Below are 18,834 nucleotides of genomic sequence, written 5' to 3'. Positions count from 1 at the left end.
TTCCAGGATAATCACGATATTATTAGCAGAGCTATTCCTCACAGCGAGTGTGTTGTCCAGCTGTTGTGGGTGTTGACTGGTTTGCATGTGTTGCTTCAGATTATCTGTGTTTGAATAGCGCGCGCGCTCTCGATGGGCGTGTCACATTAGCGGAGTAATGAGGTGCCAGAAAGATAATGAGCACAGCTGATCTCTCGCTCTTTTTATATAGATTACATAAACAGAGAATATTTGTTTTAGATTTGAATTAGATAATTTAAAACTACACACTTAAATGATTATAGAGATATATAGCTCATGTCTGAGTGAATAGTATTCGCTGAGTTTTATTTGAGTTTAGAGAAGTGCTTCAGAAAAAAAGTTCACGGAGACGGAGAGGCATAAAGCACTCCCTGTTTACTTTCTTTATTTTACAAAAGCACAATGTTTTATTTCGATTGTAAGTGGACACATAAAAAAGTAGACATTTAACAGCTAATTTTTTCATATTTCTTAAGTCTGTATGACCAAAACCGACGGAGTATTTTAGGTCTATTTTGCTGCTATGTAAAAAAAAACGAGCAAAACGCGCCCGCGCGTTTGCCGACCTCAGGGGGTTAAAAAGGTTTTCCCTGAAAGTTTGAGTTATAATCGTTTGCAGGAGTGCGATTATAAACACAACAAGGTTGTAAAGGCGGTTTACCTGTTCCACTTGAAGGCAAACCCGCAACCTTTAGCCAAAAAAGCATAACGGCTAATGCTAACGCTCCGGCTTTGTCGGTACGCAGGGAAGGAGACGAGGCCATTTTTTTGTGGGGATAACAAACATATGAACAACCATAGAATGTGTAGTGCACAATTTCACAGCCTTTTGAAATAAAATAACCAAAACCAAAGATAAACACAGAATGTGTAGAACAAAGGTATCCCATAACTCTTTTTTTGTTACATATAATACTCATCGGTTGTTGTTTAGAAATAATATTTGTATAAGTATTTGTCCTCTGAATAAGTGCACATGATAATAAGTTTTATAGAAGTCCATGTTTTTGGACAGAATCGTCTTGTGTAATGTAAACTTTCAAACAGGCATTTGCAACCTGTTTAAATGTGTTTTTATTTCAAAATAATTTCAAATGTTAAAATCTGAATTTTGAGGCTCTAAAAATGTAAAGGTAGCTTAAACAGTATAAAATAGTGCTTGCAACATAATGGTCATGGGAAATGAATGCAAGTCACTTTGGATATCTGCCAAATGCATGAATGTAAAAAAAAAAAGTTTAGATGGTTTGTATGGCAATGTGTATCTTTTGTTTATGACCAAACTTTTATCTGGGTAAGATGAATGTACCGTTTGGCAAACAATCTGACACTAAACTTTTGAAAGTTCAATTTCAGAACGTGAAATAAACACAAAACTGTTGTATTTCATTTAACAATTTTTTACATTATATAGTAACAAAAGTTACATTAAAATCTAAAAAATACTTGCTAATCTAAAAAAGAATACTAGTGTAACAGATTGAAACTCACAGCCATCATCAGCTCTTAACTCTATCGTTCATTTTTTTCAGTGTATTCGAGGCAGGAAAGCCACTCTGGAGGAGCTACAGACGGTCCACTCTGAAGCCCATGTGCTGCTTTATGGAACCAACCCACTCAGACAAAAACTGGACAGTAAGAGAACACACACACACCTGACTACACCACAGGCTGAATCTGAATGAGTTTTGTGAATGAGCGCATTGTTGTATTTCTCTCTCTGCGACAGTTGGAGGCTCCGATGGCCTTCTCAGTTATTAGCCCGTGAAGCACTGCGCCTGGACTTCTGCAATTATCCACATTATTTACGCTTCTGCAGCCAGATCCGCCTTACAGCATGTTTCCTAAACGCTGCAATTGGTTTCATTTCTTTTTTTGGGCCCGTTGTTGTTCCCTCCCCATGTCGTTCGCCCCTGTCAGCTCTCTCTCCGCTTTCATCAGTCATGCCCTTGATCTGAGTCTGCCCCTGAGCTGTCCGTCAAGGCCGTCATCTCTCTGCCAATAACAACCACACATGCAGTTTTCCATGACTTCAGCTCCGGCCCCCTCGTGCAGCGATCACATACACACACACACACGCGCGCGTGCACATGCATGGATATTTCACACTCGTCGGGCACAGAGACGACATCACAGTTTAGACTGCTCAGTTTCCACCTTTACAATCTGATTAACAGACTTTTGATGTTAGTTGCTACAATGTGTTGCTTTACAAGCACGCTTGATTTGAAAAATAAGGCAATTTTAATCAATATGTGCTTTGCCTCATTGAGAAATGTTGGATTATTGCATGTGTGTTTGTGCACTAATAACTAGGGATGGTCAGTGTGGTCATTTTGAGTACTCGCGGTTGGTGGTCCGTCCATCTGTGCTGATTTTTTTTATTGTTGGTCTGTGTGCGTCAAAAGGACGTCTTTAGCTATTGCATTGCATCTCAGTTTTTTAAGTGTACTAATGGCATTTTCTTGCACAACATATTTTTAAGAAATATTGCAGCGTCCCAATTCGCATACTATCCGTCCTAAATACTTTTGGAAATTAGATTTAGTGTGTCCCATATCATAGTATGTTGAAATGAGAAATGCACACTCTACATCTAATATATTGCCCACAACTCATTGTGCGTTGAACGAGGATTCGATTAGAACTACAAACATGAATTATTATTATTTTTAAAAACTACAAACATAAAAAAAAAAAAATTTAACTACAAACATGGCAGATGTGCGAGTCCAATGGCTAGGTTGAGAGGTTTAGATAAAGCGGTCTGAGTGATTAAAAATCAGTATCTAACCTGACGAAAAGATGTTTATTAAATTTGATCCACATTATATTTCATATGCAACAATTTTTTAGTAATGATTTGACTAGTCATTAACTTTTAAATGCATCATTATGCAAATCGCAAACATAGGATTGGCGGATCAACGTGCTGCTATGTTTCTCTCCGAAATAGTGGGAAATTAAATTAAATTGAACATGGAGGATTTGAACTATGACAAGATGATTGACAGGGCAGTTTTTTCGGTGACAGGATGCATGTTACAAAGCAACATCTGTTAAAGACGCAGTTATGACGAAGTAGTGTGTCCCAAAGCTTGTCTACTCTTCTGATACACACTCAGAAGTATGTACTTTTTCTTCACAAAAAGAGTACATATAGCACTTTTAGGGCATAGTATAAGTAGGCGAATTGGGACTTAGCTTTTTATCGTAACACAAGTTGTTTTAAGTTACTGCCACAGTTTTTATTTATTTATTAAAACTACTTCTTGCAAGTTGGATATTATTGTTAGATATTACTTGCATATCAGTAAGTGAGTCATATATTAATTCAGTAACCAATCTGATGGATTTACTGAGTTCATGTAGTGAAATATGCGGCAGACTGATTCAAACCGATCGGTTTCTGTGTCTTTTTGACCAATTCATGAAAAGAACCGGCTCACAAGAGTCATTGGTTCATGAATCAGATCTTATTGGTTGCACTATACGGTTTTGGTTCACTAAAAATAGTGGGCTCGTAAGAGTCATTTGTTTGTGAATCAAATGTCATTGTTTGCACTATGTTTTCAATTTAATTTAAAAGAGCTGACTCATAAGAGTCATTGGTTCATGAATCAAATGAGAGGTGTTGCACTATGTTTTCGATTTCACTAAAAAGAACCGGCTAATAAGAGTCATTAGTTTGTGAATCGGAAGACATCGATTGCACTGTATGTTTTTAATTTCACCTAAAAGAATCAGCGCATAAGAGTCCATTAGTTCACAAATCAAATGTCACTGGTTACACTATGTTTTTAATTCACTGCAAAGAGCTCACAAGTATCATACATGAATCACGAGTCATGCTCTGTTTGTGCAGCCAGCAAAAAAAAATACATCTCGTCTTGACATAATTTTGTCACATTTTTGCCTTATCAAACTGCAAGTTAACAACTATAAAATTAGCTTTTCCACCGTGGTGTTCCAGATTCAGCTGGGAAAAAATTCTGGCCTGAAAATAACTCATGTATACACATCTTGATATTCATGTGAAGAAGACGATCAGCGATTTTGTGGAGCTCACTCTCTCTCTCTCTCTCTCTCTCTCTCTCTCTCTCTCTCTCTCTCTCTCTCTCTCTCTCTCTCTCTCTCTCTCCCTCTCCCCCCCGTAGGCTCAGTGACACCCATGTTCGTGAGACTGCCGTGCGGAGGAATCGGGGTGAGTTTCTCTTTCTTTCCCGTGTGTAAATAACAGCCCTGTTTGTTCTCCCTCCCCTGAACTCCAGCGGCAACAAAAACTGTTGCTCTCCTTTCTGCAGAGCGGGTAATCGTGTCCAGATGTTTTCTATAAACAAGCTGTGTGTGTGTGTATTCTCTGATGATGATGAATGAATGGATAGACTTGTTCTTCAGTGCTGAGTGGACAGTGTCAGCCACACTCTTTCGCGGCTCTGGAACAGGAAGTACTCATCCTCACTTCTCTCATTCTCCTCACCCCCCCCCCCCCCCCCCCCCCCTCCTGGATTAGGTCAATGATTCAGATTTGACCATGAATGGTTTCTTGTAATGAATGGAGAGATGGTTCAGTCATTCATGTGAAAGTATACATTATACTCGCTTTTGTGTTGTTGTATATTCATACGTCAAAGGGAAATTATTCTTTTCTCCAGGGCTCCAGGAACTATTGGACCTAATCATAACTATTTAGGAGAATATGATCATTCAATTTACATTGCATTCAAAATATGTATTTTATTAGTTCATGCATTCCCTGGGATTTGAACCCATCAATTTGCTGTAGCATGCTCTATTGTTTGAGCTACAAGGATACTATGTTAATTTAACCATGTAATTAAGGACATTTTAAAAGAAGATAAAAATATGTGAAATATGCATTTAATATGTTGTGTGAGCGCTTCTAACAAACTCATGAAGTTCAATGATCGGGATTCGCTTTGAAGCCGCTGTTGCTTTATAAGTGCACTAGACTTTGTTTAAATATTGAACAATTATATTTTTAGTTGCTATACAAATCTAATGATGCAAAATGTCATAGAAGAGGAAATGCATATTGGATCAAAAGACTAGTTAATCGGACTACCTGAAAACGGTTTACTGTATTTTCAATAGAAGTGAGCAGAAGAAACTTCAAACATTTGAATGTGTGTATACAATACCTGTCAAAAGTTTGGAAACATATATTTTTTAAATGGTTTTCAAAGAAGTCTTATGCTCACCAAGACTGCATTTATTTAATCAAAAATACAGTAATATTGTGAAATATCCTCAAAATTGTAATATCCTCAAACATGTGTGTGTGTGTGATGGAGGGTCCTCAGGCAGGGCTGTTGGGGGGGGGTTCTGATAAATGGCAGGCGGTCCCGTCTGGCTGAAGTCACAGTGTTTGAGCTGAATGGTGAGAAACAGAAGGGCTCTGGACTCTTTTATGGAAATGGAACAAAATTGTTGTCTTCCTGCATCTCTAGAGCAAAAATTAGCCTGTCAGGGTGAAGATAAACTGTGCTCGTTCATTCCAACACGCTGCCTTTACACCACGGGTCACGCTGCGGTGGGCTTCTGGGGCTCAAGCCTGGGATCTTTAGATGTCTTTCAGCAACTCTTTTTTTTTTTTTTTTTTTTTTTTTTTTTTGCTTTAAACTACATATATTGTTAAATGTGCACTTAGCCTTAGTGGTTTTCAATAATATTGAAATTCACCTCATAAAAATGACTCTTCTCTGTTTGTTTGGTTATTTGTATTATGTATTTTCATTATTATTTGTTTGAAAGTGTTTCATAGTGGCTCTGTTCCTGAGCTGGTAATGTAGGCAGTATTTTAAGGCATCATAGTTGCACTCCAGACACAAGGAATATCCTGGAATGACCCTAGAAGTCACGTCTATATTTCACATCCTTTTGCTCTCGTTTATTTCTACACTATATTCCTTCATCATGCACTCTTGCTCTCTTTCAATAGCTCACTCTCTGACTGTTCCCTAGCTTTCACTCACTGTTCCCTGAATCAAGTTTTTTTCGGGGTTTTTTTTTTTTCATTTTCGAAATGCACCACAGGCTCGTAATTCGTGACAAAGTCATTCTTGGCGGAGCTTGAAAAGACCGGAGGTTTTTTACGTTGCCCTTGAGCGCTCATGCCATTGAAAAGCTGAATTCATAACTGTATGGAGGATATGTGTGCTGAGAGGGAACCCCAGCGTTGGTAAACGCGTCTCAGCGCTTCTCCAGATTTCTCACTTCCCTCTCGCCGTCTCTCTTGTTGCCAGCTTGCTTATGTCAGCCCTCTCCTCCTCATGCTGTTGCAGAGACACAGACTGTCCTCAGATGTTTCCAGCACTTGAACAGAAATGACTTCAGTGTTCGCAGGTGGTTTATTGGAAAGCCATACTGGAAGTAGAGCGTGATGATGGCGTGGAAGAGAAAGACGTTTTATTGGCTGTCTGTTAGAGATGTTCAAGACAAGACATTTTGTAATTTGCAGTTTTTCACCATTTTAAACGCACCTCTTTTACTAGTTTGAATACATATGGTTAAATATAAAAAAGTAAAATCTAAATGATATATTACTTTTCTGTCCAATGCACATTGGATCACAGAAAGCCAAAAGGTAAAAATAATTTTCCCCCCTTTTATTTAAAAGTTAGCTTAATATTTTTTTTGTAATATTAAATAATTTTAATTCATTTTTTTTTTTTTTTGTATATTATATATTATACTATATTAAAGAATGTATAATATTTTTTGTATAATTGTATTATTTAAAATAATAATTTTGATTTTATATAATTTTAAATATAAAAAACAGCAACAAAAATATGAACCAGGCACTTTTTTGTAATATTGGATACTTTTAATTTATTTATTTAAACAGTATTTTTATTAATTATAGTAAACTATTATTATTAAAGAATGTATAATATTTTTTTATAATTGTATTATTTAAAATAATCATTTTATATCATTTTAAATATAAAAAACAGCAACAAAAATATGAACCAGGCATTTTTTTTAAATATTGGATACTTTTCATTTATTTATTTAAACAGTATTTTTATATATTATAGTAAATTATTATTATAAAATAATTATATTGTTACATAATTTGATCATATATATTATATTATAAAATAATAATTTATATATAATTTGTATTTTAAATAATTTTTGTATATACTTTTTATGTAAAAAAAAAAAAAAAGCAACAAAGTAATATTTAAAATATTTAAAAATATATTTTTATGTTTTCTGAACAAAATATGAGCAGTACTGATCTGTGCTCTCTAATAGAAGAGATATTGTGGTTATGGAGATTGGTTAATGGTTTAAGTTTTTATAATATTCTGGTCTCTATATATACTGTATATGGATTCCAGTTGCATAAACTGCTAAGGCTAGTCTTACAAGTTAGTCATCACATGTTTTTTCTTTATGGCTGTTCATAACTTAAAGTCAGTTACATAAAAAGCTAAATTGGTCTCATCTGAATCAGAAAAGTAAGACTGATTCCCCATTGGTTAACTTATTTTCGGTCAAACTAGTTCTTAAGACAAAGTCTAAGTGTATGCAACTGTCCCCAAGTCTCATTCATGCCGAAGGTGTGTTCCCTATCCCCATTTCCGAGCAGTAGTAGTGATGCTTGTCATAAGCTGAACACTATGAATCAATAATGGCGCTTGATGTGAGAGTTGCAGTGTGAGAGATGTTATTCTGCACTTGCTCGCACCTGTTGATCTGGAGAGCCAGTAGTTTACTCCTCATGAATTATTCCCTGTTTTACCCATGACCCCATTTAAGTACACTGTGCTTAAGTATTAGTGTGTGTGTTCCTGTGTGTATGTGTGTGTGTTCATTTGTGCAGTAATTGCAGGCTGTAGGGCAGACGTGTGTGAGCATAATCAGTAGTGCCTGATGAATGGCTGTTTTCTGTCTCTAAGCATTCTGGGAATGCCCCCCTTCCTGAGCCAGGTCTCTCCTGACACTATTTGCCTTCATGTCACAGAATAAACTTGCGTTCTCTTAGCCTGTCTGCCCTAAACTCCCAGCATGCCCGTGTCCTTTGGGTCGTGCATTAGGTGTCACATAGGCCTCTGGCTTCTTTGTGTCCATGTTGTTGGTTTGTGTGTAAATCTCTCTCTGCTTGCTGGGCAATCAAGCATCTCTGTGAGAACGGGAATGGTACATAAGAGGATGTTTGGGAACGGTTGTGTGTGTGTGAAGCCTCTCTGGCTCTGTTTGCGGTCCGCTTGAGTAAACGTCTCACTTCTGTCCTGTGTAGTCTGTCAGCAGTGAGAAAACACACACTTTCCCCTTTCATCGTATGCATGGGTTCTTGAGGAGAGACATCTTATAGAACTGCTGAATATTGTTCGCTAAATTAGGATGCCATGCCATTTTCATTATTTGGCTTTTGACAATACCATGTAATAGACTAGAACTTGCTGTTTGTGATACATTTAAGTGCACTACAACAGGACTAACTAAAATGGGACTAATGATTTGTGGGTAGCAAAGTATGAATTTTCATGAAACGATAACTATTAATAACGCCAAATGCACAAAACTGTTTTCTTTTTTATCATTTGTTTTTAGATTTAATGTTGTTAAACATTTTATATTTAATAATTGTTTTAATATTCTTAATATTTAATATAATTTTTAAATGTAGTTTTTCCCCTTTTTTGTCAACCATTTTATTTTAACTTAAATCGTTTTGATATTTAATATATTTAATCACATTATATTATTTTTATTTATTTTTTCAAATACAAGAATGTATTGTTAAAAGATACAAAAGATATATAAATCATGTCAGTTAGTTGGCTTAATTAGTTTTGTAAACAGAACCTTTTATTAAAAAATTTTATGTACACTACAATTTTTAAATTTTAATACTATTATTTATATATATTGTATATATATATATATATATATTTTTTATTTTATTTTTTTTTTTATAAATTATATATATATATATATATATTTTATTATAAATTATATATATATATATTATTTTATATATATATATGTGTGTGTGTGTGTGTGTGTGTGTGCGCGTGCGCGTGTGTGTAATTTTTTATAACTTGAAACTTGCTAGCATTCCCAGTATCAGATCATCTCCACCCTAAATGCAACGACATGTGTGTGTGTGTGTTAACAGGTTGACAGTGACACTATCTGGAATGAAGTTCACTCGTCCAGTGCTGCTCGTCTGGCTGTGGGGTCTGTAGTGGATCTGGTCTTTAAGGTGGCTTCGGGAGAGTTGAGGGTAAGACTGACGCTCTCTCACACACTCAATGGTCACAGATGTATTTAATGCACTTCCAGTCAGTATTTAGAGGCTGAATTATGCGTTTCGCAAATGATTTCCCCTCAGCTCCCGCCCACCCGAAATCTCAGCATAACACACTGAAATCTCAGCATAACACACTGAAATCTCAGCATAACACACTGAAATACATCCATCACCGCATTCAAAAATGACATGGCTCAAAACCATGCCTCAGCATGCCCAGAAAAACACAATGCACTTACTACATAATGCACTAGCTTTTATTTCTGTTTCGCATATCTCTGCATAAAATAATATCCTCTGAAGTGAGGAAGGATAATAAAATCAGGCAGCTGCAGGCGCCCAGTGTGTGAAACCTGAGGTGAAGTAGTATCACACACTGGTGACTTAAAGTCCTCTTGCTCTCAATAGCCATGCGGCGACACATAGCATCCACTGAGCTTTATTGTCCATCAGCCTGAATGGAATAGACATTATCTGTGAGGAGTCAGGAGGGACGGGACAGAAAGTGTGAGTGGTGTTTCCCAAAGTCACTTTGGAATGATGTTTTTGTAAATGAACCCACATTCATTAGCATACCTCCGTTATACTATGTTCAAGCCAGACGCAATGCAACAAGTTCCAGTGTTGAGTCCTCACTGAACGCAATAAGTCATTAGTACCGGTAGTCATTGTGATAATAGCTACTTAAAAAATATAATCAAACTTTCAATAAATTACTACTGAATAATAAAGGGAAATTTTGAGATATATATATATATTTTATCTTAAGTTCACTCTATTTGTTATACTTAAAAAATAATAATAATGTAAGAAACTAAATCAATTAAACTTTATTTCATCAAACTCCCAGTTAATAACAACTCCATAATAATTATTTTGAAATATTGATTTGTATTATTGTTCATTTATTATTTTCAAATGATATTTCTATTAAAATTATACATTTATTTATAAGTTGAATACTCTAGTTGTGTCCCAAATGATGCACTATACACTATGAACTTACGCACTATGTACTCAACCGTGTAGTGTATGAATTTTGAAGTGTCAAACATTCCACAATTGTTTGTTTTTTTCTTCTTTTTATCTTCTGTAAATTAAAGGGATAGTTCATCCCAAAACATTCCAAATAGAAAAAGTACACTTTAAATACCCGGATGATGCACTTAAAGGGATAGTTGTGTCATCGTTTACTCACCCTCAAGTTGTTCCAAACCAAACAGTTGATGTGCCCCATTGACTTCCATAGTATTTTGTTCCCATACTATTGAAGTCAATGGGGTCCATCAATTGTCTGGTTACCCATTTTCTTAAAAAATATCTTATTTGTTTGTGTTCAGCAGAAGAGAGGAATTCATACAGGTTTGGAACAACTTGAGGGTGAGTAAATTACAGAATTTAAATATTTGGGTGAACTGTCCATTTAAGTGCATCATTCGGGTATTTAAAGTTTAAGCGTGAACACCTTTCCCTCACTATTTATACTACGAAACTTCATAGAATAGTGCATAAGTACGCACATTGGGATGTCACTATACTGTGTTAAGGTTCTTCTGTATTTCTCACTTCTAAGGTCTCCGACATTGTGTGTGTTTGTGTTCACAGAACGGCTTTGCTGTGGTTCGACCTCCAGGACACCACGCTGAGGAGAGCACTCCCATGTACGTTCTCACTGTATCTCCATGATCTCAAAATAAACCCCACAGCCGATATCAGCATCCACTTCAAACACACGCACAGCATCATAAATCAGTGTTATACACACTATCCTCTCACATAAATGAATTCCAGCTCGGCAGTGGATGGCCTGGCCAAGACTGCAGGACTTCCAGCGCTCTCGCTGGCTTCGGTACAGTACTGCAAATGGTCGGCGAGGTGAATTCAGCACAGTAGGCCAGTCTTATCTCCAGACAGACTCACACCAGTTTTATTTGGAAAGACTAGCATGTGTTGTAAACGGCATTTTTTCATGAGTACGGTAGACTTTGGTGTGTGTTTTCTGGATCCAGGATTTAAAGAGGTTCCTGTAGCTCGAGTTTTGATTTCCAGAGAACACACAAACTTTAAAAAAAAAGACATACATTTTAATGTAAAATATTACAGCAAATAATTTTGACATAATGTGTTTTTTTATATTCTATATTTAAATGAAAACTGTTAATTAATTTTTTTTTTTTTTTTTTTTTTTTGCTGGTTAGCTGTGGGAAGTTTTGCACACAACTTTACCACTTAAATTGTGACTTTTCTTTACCGAACCAATTTTTTTAAAATGTACGCATTGTCAAATTCAACCATTCAACCCTGTTCCCCATGATAATGTAATTTATGGGCTAAATATGTTTCAGTATATCAGTAACTACAAACTAACATTTGGTCCCAAAATATCTAGCTTTTTATTTTATTTATTTAGATTTTCTTTCTACTTCATTTTGTTGTTTTGTTTATATTAATAGAAAATAATAATCACAGAAAAAGACTATTTAGACATTCCTCAAATTGTGGTAGCAAAGGCTAAGAAAAAAATGCACAACTCGCATAAAGTGTCCAGTAGTTTGCCCTCAGCATTTAGTGCTTCCTTTTACTGACCAAATCCTGAAACATAATATAAAAAAAAACGTGATTTCCGGATTCATTTTGTTAGAGTTTCAGGCCCTACTTTGTACTTTATTCATAAAAAGTGCCATTTGTTCCTGATCTGGCATACTTCTGACTGTTTTGAGATGTTTGTGTACGCAATGTTCTCACTGTTAAGCTCAGGCAACTTGGATGCAGTTTGAATTATCTTGAAGCTTGATGGTTTGTCCAAATGAATGTCAGGTATCGTTAATGTGGGACTAAATTCCCTCAAATTGATGAGTTTTGCTGCTCTAAAAGGCTCACCGCCGCTCCTCCCATCTTAATTCCCAGTGCGTCTCCCTCATTACGGAAAGGTTAAAGTAAACGAGTGTTCCTCAGTCTCTATGGTGAAAGGTTAAATAAAAGGATTGTTCCATCAATGGCGTGTTTGGGGAGTCGACTGAGGTTTGGTGCCTCTGCCGTGGGCCGCGGGCCAGGCCCTGTTCTTGCGCTCTGAAGTCAGGCCAGGACGCAGTGGGTGAATCGTGTCATTAGCGAAATGAGACAATCCATCAGGCCAGGAGGTCCACTTCAGAAACGCACACGATCAGGCCCTCCACAATAGATCACACACACCAGCTGACTGCCCTGGTTCTGTGTTCTCTCTCACATGCTGTTTTTTTGCTTTTGTTTTTGACCCAAAAAACAGGGGATTTTGCTATTTCAACTCGGTCGCCATTGCAGCCAAACTCCTACAGCAGAGACTCAACGTCAGTAAGATTCTCATTGTAGACTGGGTAAGTGCACACTCAATCAGATTGTATATATTTGTGTTTTATTCCATGAATTCATACGTTCTTTCTTCATAAATACAGGTGAAACTCGAAAAATTCAAATATCGAGCAAAAGTTCATTTATTTCAGTAATTCAACTTAAAAGGTGAAACTAATATATTATATAGACTCATAACACGCAAAGTGAGATATTTCAATCCTTTATTTGTTATAATTTTGATGATTATGGCTTACAGCTTATGAAAATTTTAATATTGTGAAAAGTTTTCATAGCTGTAAGCCATAATCATCAAAATTATAACAAATAAAGGCTTGAAATATCTCACGTTGCATGTAATGAGTATATATATAATATATTAGTTTCGCTTTTTAAGTTGAATTACTGAAGTAAATTAACTTTTGCACAATATTCAAATTTTTCGAGTTTCACCTGTATATTTTTCCTATTTATTTGTCACTAGAGTCACCAAACTGAATTACACAAATAATTAACATTTTCAAACTGATTTCCGGACACGTACAGTAACTGTACAGTTGGTGCAAATTCCATATATAAAAATTACACGCATTTTTCCAGTAAATGTCCATGGGCAACAGTTTTCTGCTAACATAACCAGTGCCATGAAAGTGGAGAAGAAAAAAAAGTTATATACTTATTTATAAAAAAAAAATATATATATTAAATATTTAATTATATATATAATACCGTATGTAAAGGAATAGTTCAACTAAAAATGAAACCCTCAAGCCATCCTATCTGTATATGACTTTCTTCTTTCACTTATATCAAATAATATCCTGGATCTTCCCAGCTTTGTAATGGATTTGAAACCGTTTTTGAAGCTCCAAAAAGATCATCCACCATAAAAGTATCACACGACTCCAAAACAAAACACTTGTCGTGAATTAGAAGTCCAAAACGAGAAGTTTTCAAGAAAAATGCCGGAGGATTTCGATGAGAGAAGAGGAGCTTGAGTTTTCATACATCGGGTCAGAGGTCAAAACTTTTTAAAGTTAATAAATTCAATATTTATAATGCTAACATAACCAGTGTAGAAAGACATGTTTAGATGTATTTTTATATATTTTATAAATATTTAATCATTTTTATATATATAAATATATATATTAAAAACTCTGAGAGTTTATGGTATGCGGGACGGTCTCTGTCTCATCCTGGGCCAGCGGTAGCTTAAAATGACAAGTGGCGTCAAGACAGAGCTGTGCTGGGGTCATTAGGGTTTCTGGATGCCTTTTAAAACGGCTTTCATTTCCTCCTCTCTGTGACACGGCTCTTCTGACAGACCTGCTTTTTACGGGGAAGCTGACCGTCACATGTTGTGGCAGACATGAAAAGAAATCAACTCTTAAACTGTCCTCCTGCATCACTGACGGCTCAGAATAGATTTTTACACACTTTTCGTTCCAACACGAATACACCAGAGTGACGGCATGTCTTTTTAGCATCTGATTTGTACATTGCTTAACCAAATATTGTGGTTTTGAGTAGATTAATGATCACTTTAGGATTGAACAGATGACATGAATTGTTTGTTCTGTTGTGCATCAGGATGTTCACCATGGCAACGGGACTCAACAGGCCTTCTACAGTGATCCTAATATCCTGTATCTGTCTCTCCATCGCTACGATGATGGGAACTTCTTCCCCGGCAGCGGAGCCCCCGATGAGGTGAGTTTCACGTGCCTTTTGACACTATTTGATATGCACTAATATGTTAGTTTGGGACTGGTAAGATTTGTTTGTTTTTTAATAAGTCTCTTATACTTCCCAAAGCTGTATTTATTTGATTAAAAAAAATAACTGTTTTAATATATTTTAAAATGCTCTTTATTCCTGTGAATCAGCATTATTGCTCCAGATTTCAGTGTCACATGATCCTTCAGAATTCGTTTTGAAATGCTGATTTGCTGCTCTAGAAGCATTTCTTATTATCAATGTTGCAAACTGTTGTGCTGCTTAATATTTTGAGGAAAACCGTGATGCATTTATTTTCAGGATTATTTGATAAATGGAGATCTTTTGTAATAATGTACAGAAAATTAACTTTTGGTCAATTTAATGCTGAATGAAAGTATTATTTCCTTTCAAAGAAAAAAGTCTTACTGACCACAAACTTTTGAATTGTACTGTATATCACTGTATTTATGCATTTCTTTTGAAACACCTTAAAAAAAAAATCCAATAAGAGAAACATAATTTTGATGTAAATTCAAAATCAGCTTTAAACCTGAAAATAAACAGTTTTAGGATTTTTACAAAACTGAGAAAACATGGAAAAAATGCCCAGTTTTAGGTGACTAAGAAAATGTGCGACGTTTATCGTGTGAGTTTGCATAGACGATCAGGTGCTCTTTGAATAATTCATCCTGGAAAACATGATCAGAAACCGAAGCTGAAAATTCTGGATGCACTTGGCCGAAAAAACAAAAAATGCTTTTAGGGCAATAGGGCTATTGCAAACAGCAACAAGTATACACTACTGCGTAGAAATTTCATGTTGGCGCGTTATTTGAGCGAGACTTTGCTGTTCCGATAAGCATGAGCGGCACGTGAGTGGAGCGTTCGCAGATTATTGAGCAAAGCACCACACCGCGCAGTGAGAATGGCTAGAGCGAGAGTGTAACCTCATATTTATTAGCTCATAATATTTTCAGCTCATATTTTTCAGCCGTTTTTCTCTATTCGGCCTAAAAAACTGAAAATGCCATTTACAGCCGATAATTTCCAGCGGCCCTAATATATGCACTGTATGGTGAAGACAGTTGTGTTCTTCTTTTCCCGTTATTTGACTCCCAGTAATAATTAATGCTCATTATCATTAATCCGATAAGTCAGCTCCTGCCTCTGAACTAATGAGCGGATTGAAATTTAATTGACTCAGTTGTACCCCTAAATTCTGGTATTAGTCAAAGTCCATTTGGCTTTCAAATAAGACCTCATTACAGTTTCACTCTGGTCGTAATCGTTGGGATTTGTCCTTCATTGGCTCTGTGACTTCAGCCTTGATTTAGCGCTTTCCCTGAGGATGTTTGAATGTGCGTGATTCATAACTCTTGCTCATCTGTTCCAGTAAGACCTGTGCTGGGAGCTTTGTAGACTTAGTACTACACATATTTAATAGAATTGTATTTGTGGCTTGTTTCTGTCTGTCTGTAGGTGGGCATGGGTCCAGGCGTGGGCTTTAACGTGAACATGGCATTCACCGGAGGTCTGGAGCCGCCCATGGGGGACACTGAGTATCTGGCAGCATTCAGGTAACATCGACACACACACACACTCACCTCTTTTACACCAAAACAAGCAGGATGGTACATGAGTGTATTTGCAGTCTTTGTTTTTAAAACAAGCATATCTTATGCAGTCATTTAAGTATTATTTATATACTGTTATAGTATTTATTAATATTTTGAATTAGCTTTATTTAGATTTTTTTTAGTTTTTTATTTATTAATTTATTTATTTATTTAAGTTACAGTTTTAGTCATTTTGTTACGTGCCTTTTCTATTTACCTTTAATTTATTTTTATTTCAGTTGTAGTTTTAGGAATTTTAGTACTTAAACTTATTTATTTCAGTTTGTTGCCAACATTAGTCATTTTCAATCAAGTTGTTTTAATTTTACGTTTTTAATATAATATTTGTATTATTTTAATTACAGAAACAGTTTTTTTATAGCAATAACAACACTGGTGTTTCTTCGCAAGTAAAGTTTTGTTTTAAAGTATTGTTTCAAGGATTTTTTATATTTTTAATGAAAAACAATCAAAAAGTCTAATTAAAAACTCATTCTTGTGGACACTGGTTATTTGTTCCTGGTTCAAGACCAGCAGGTTTTAGTGTCTGGTGTAAAAGCCATGTTTTATACACACATTTTTTTTTTCCTCTCTTTTTTGGGGAAACGTGCAGAATGAGTCCAGGTTGAGCAGCGGCATCATATTGATTAAAGACGCACTTATAACTAATGCACAGATATATTTGCCTTTACTGAGCTTATTATATATTTATTTCTTTGAATAGCTATTTACTCCCTCAAACTATTTATATTACCACCAGCTGCCCAGTCAGAGATTTAATGTGGGCACATGTGGCCTGAGAGTGGCCTGTTTAAGGCTGAATTTATCGCAAGGCAATGTCCTTTTATTGGAGGAGGACTATATTTCACCACTGAGCTCGACTCAGAATAGGATGTGATGATTGAGAATGCTGGAAGAGTCTAACAGACTCTCAAAAGCTGTAAGTTAAACTCACTTCAGTTTGATCAGCTTGGATCAATGAACCTTTTTTTCAAAGAGAAGGGCTCTGTTTCAAAAACCTAGTGAGCTGTTGCTGTTTGAGCATTAAAAAAGTCTGGAAAGCAACAAAGCGCAAGGTCCAGTCCAAATGAAGTTATTCTCTATATCAGTAAGCACTATTTCTGAACTTCCTGAAACGCCACGATTGTAGTCTTGAGTTGTCTTTTTTTTACATTCAAGCATGGAAACCTGTTCCAGGAGACCTCAAAAACAAATTTTTATACTGACATTTCTTTAACATCGTCTGCCATCTTGGATGTTGTTTTTCACTAACTTGTCTAATCTGTAAAGAATACACGATATATACTGCCTTAATATTTGGTCAAAATGAGACATGTTTGAATCATTCTGCCTACTTTTTTTGCCATTTGAGTCATTTTCATGCTCCCTTAAAATGATTGCAGCTCACTAGGTTTTAAAACCGAGCCAAACCAACTCACCGGTTAAATATTGCCTACTAACGCACCCATATGACAGCCAAACAGTGTGAAAAGCCCCAGGCAAAGCTCCATTTTCACAGGGATTTTCATGAACGGAAGGTGGTTGTTGGAGAATTGCTGGGAGAATGGTGTCTTGTAACAATTTGTATAAGCTCTGCTCATCCGTTGAACTGTCTCTTTTATCTGTAGCAGGGGCTGATGGGAGTCTTTGATGGTGAGCCAGTAAAGCTGAGCCCCATTAGCATTGGTGTTTGGGGCTATTAATAACCCCTTCCCTCACAGTGCGGGCGCACGGCCGATTCGAGATGCTCTTTGAAGAGGGGCCTCCGTGCCCAACGCGTTCAGGCTGCTCCGACAGGTAGACGGCTAAAATATGGCCCGCTGCAGGGCGAGGATAAGACAGGATAGTCCTCGCTCATCCCAGACCGCCTCCCTCTCTTTGACCCAATCAGCCCGTCTCTCCGGCCGCTGTCGTAAATCTCTCCCCAGCACGTCCTCCATAAATTCGCTGCACCTCTTTCCTCACGCAGGGTGTAAGTGATGCCAGCTGAGTCTGACCCTGATCTCATCTGCATCAGCACCCGTGTGAAGATGCTCTGGTTTGGCCATTGAAAATCAGTCGGATAAGTTTTGTAGAGATCTACCTTTGTAAAGACTCTCACTCGCGTTACGTTTAGGGGTGTGCTAAAAAATCGATACAGCGATACATCGCGATTTTTAAATTCATGATACACAACATCGATTTCCAGCTCAAAAAATCAATGTTAAAAAAAAATAAAAATAAAAATAAATTAAATCACGTTTTAAACGGGGTGTGACCTGGTGAACTACAACCTCCGTTCCTGCAACGTTAGATGTCGCAGTATGGCGGCTTTATGTTCTTGTCGTGGACAAGAAACATATCAGACTACACACGTTGCTTTCCGACCAGTCATCGCGTGCCGTCTCACACACACATTCACTCGCACACATACACACACTCGCTCGCGCTCACACACACACACACACACACAAACAGCGCTCACACACTCTCACACACACGCACTCTCTAACGCTCACTCACTCACACAAACAGCGCGCGCGCACACACACACACTCTCGCGCTCACTCAGACACACAAACGCACGCTCACTCAGTAGCGCACTCACACAAAACGCACATTCACTCACACACGCACTCTCTCGCGCTCACTCACTCACACAAACGCACATTCACTCACACACGCACTCTCTCGCGCTCACTCACTCACACAAACGCACATTCACTCACACACGCACTCTCTCGCGCTCACTCACTCACACAAACGCACATTCACTCACACACGCACTCTCTCGCGCTCACTCACTCACACAAACGCACATTCACTCACACACGCACTCTCTCGCGCTCACTCACTCACACAAACGCACATTCACTC

The 18,834-nt window shown here is 36.9% G+C and overlaps 1 protein-coding gene across 8 annotated transcripts in view; it reads left to right on the top strand.

The window, feature by feature from the left end:
- Window positions 1-18,834, top strand: part of hdac4 (histone deacetylase 4) — a 207,009-nt gene that overhangs the window by 156,193 nt on the left and 31,982 nt on the right. For all 8 annotated transcript variants that reach the window (XM_079618643.1, XM_079618645.1, XM_079618646.1 and 5 more), the window contains 7 exons: window positions 1,554-1,656; window positions 4,179-4,225; window positions 9,179-9,286; window positions 10,919-10,974; window positions 12,579-12,666; window positions 14,234-14,353; window positions 15,842-15,939. In XM_079618643.1, coding sequence (XP_079474769.1) covers window positions 1,554-1,656; window positions 4,179-4,225; window positions 9,179-9,286; window positions 10,919-10,974; window positions 12,579-12,666; window positions 14,234-14,353; window positions 15,842-15,939 — 620 coding nt within the window. The remainder of the gene's footprint in view (window positions 1-1,553; window positions 1,657-4,178; window positions 4,226-9,178; window positions 9,287-10,918; window positions 10,975-12,578; window positions 12,667-14,233; window positions 14,354-15,841; window positions 15,940-18,834) is intronic.

The sequence above is a fragment of the Phoxinus phoxinus genome, assembly GCF_949152265.1.
Source record: "Phoxinus phoxinus genome assembly, chromosome: 7".
Taxonomy (NCBI): Eukaryota; Metazoa; Chordata; class Actinopteri; order Cypriniformes; family Leuciscidae; genus Phoxinus; species Phoxinus phoxinus.
The sequence above is the reverse complement of the archived record's forward strand: the minus strand, read 5'-3'. Positions and strand labels throughout refer to the sequence as shown.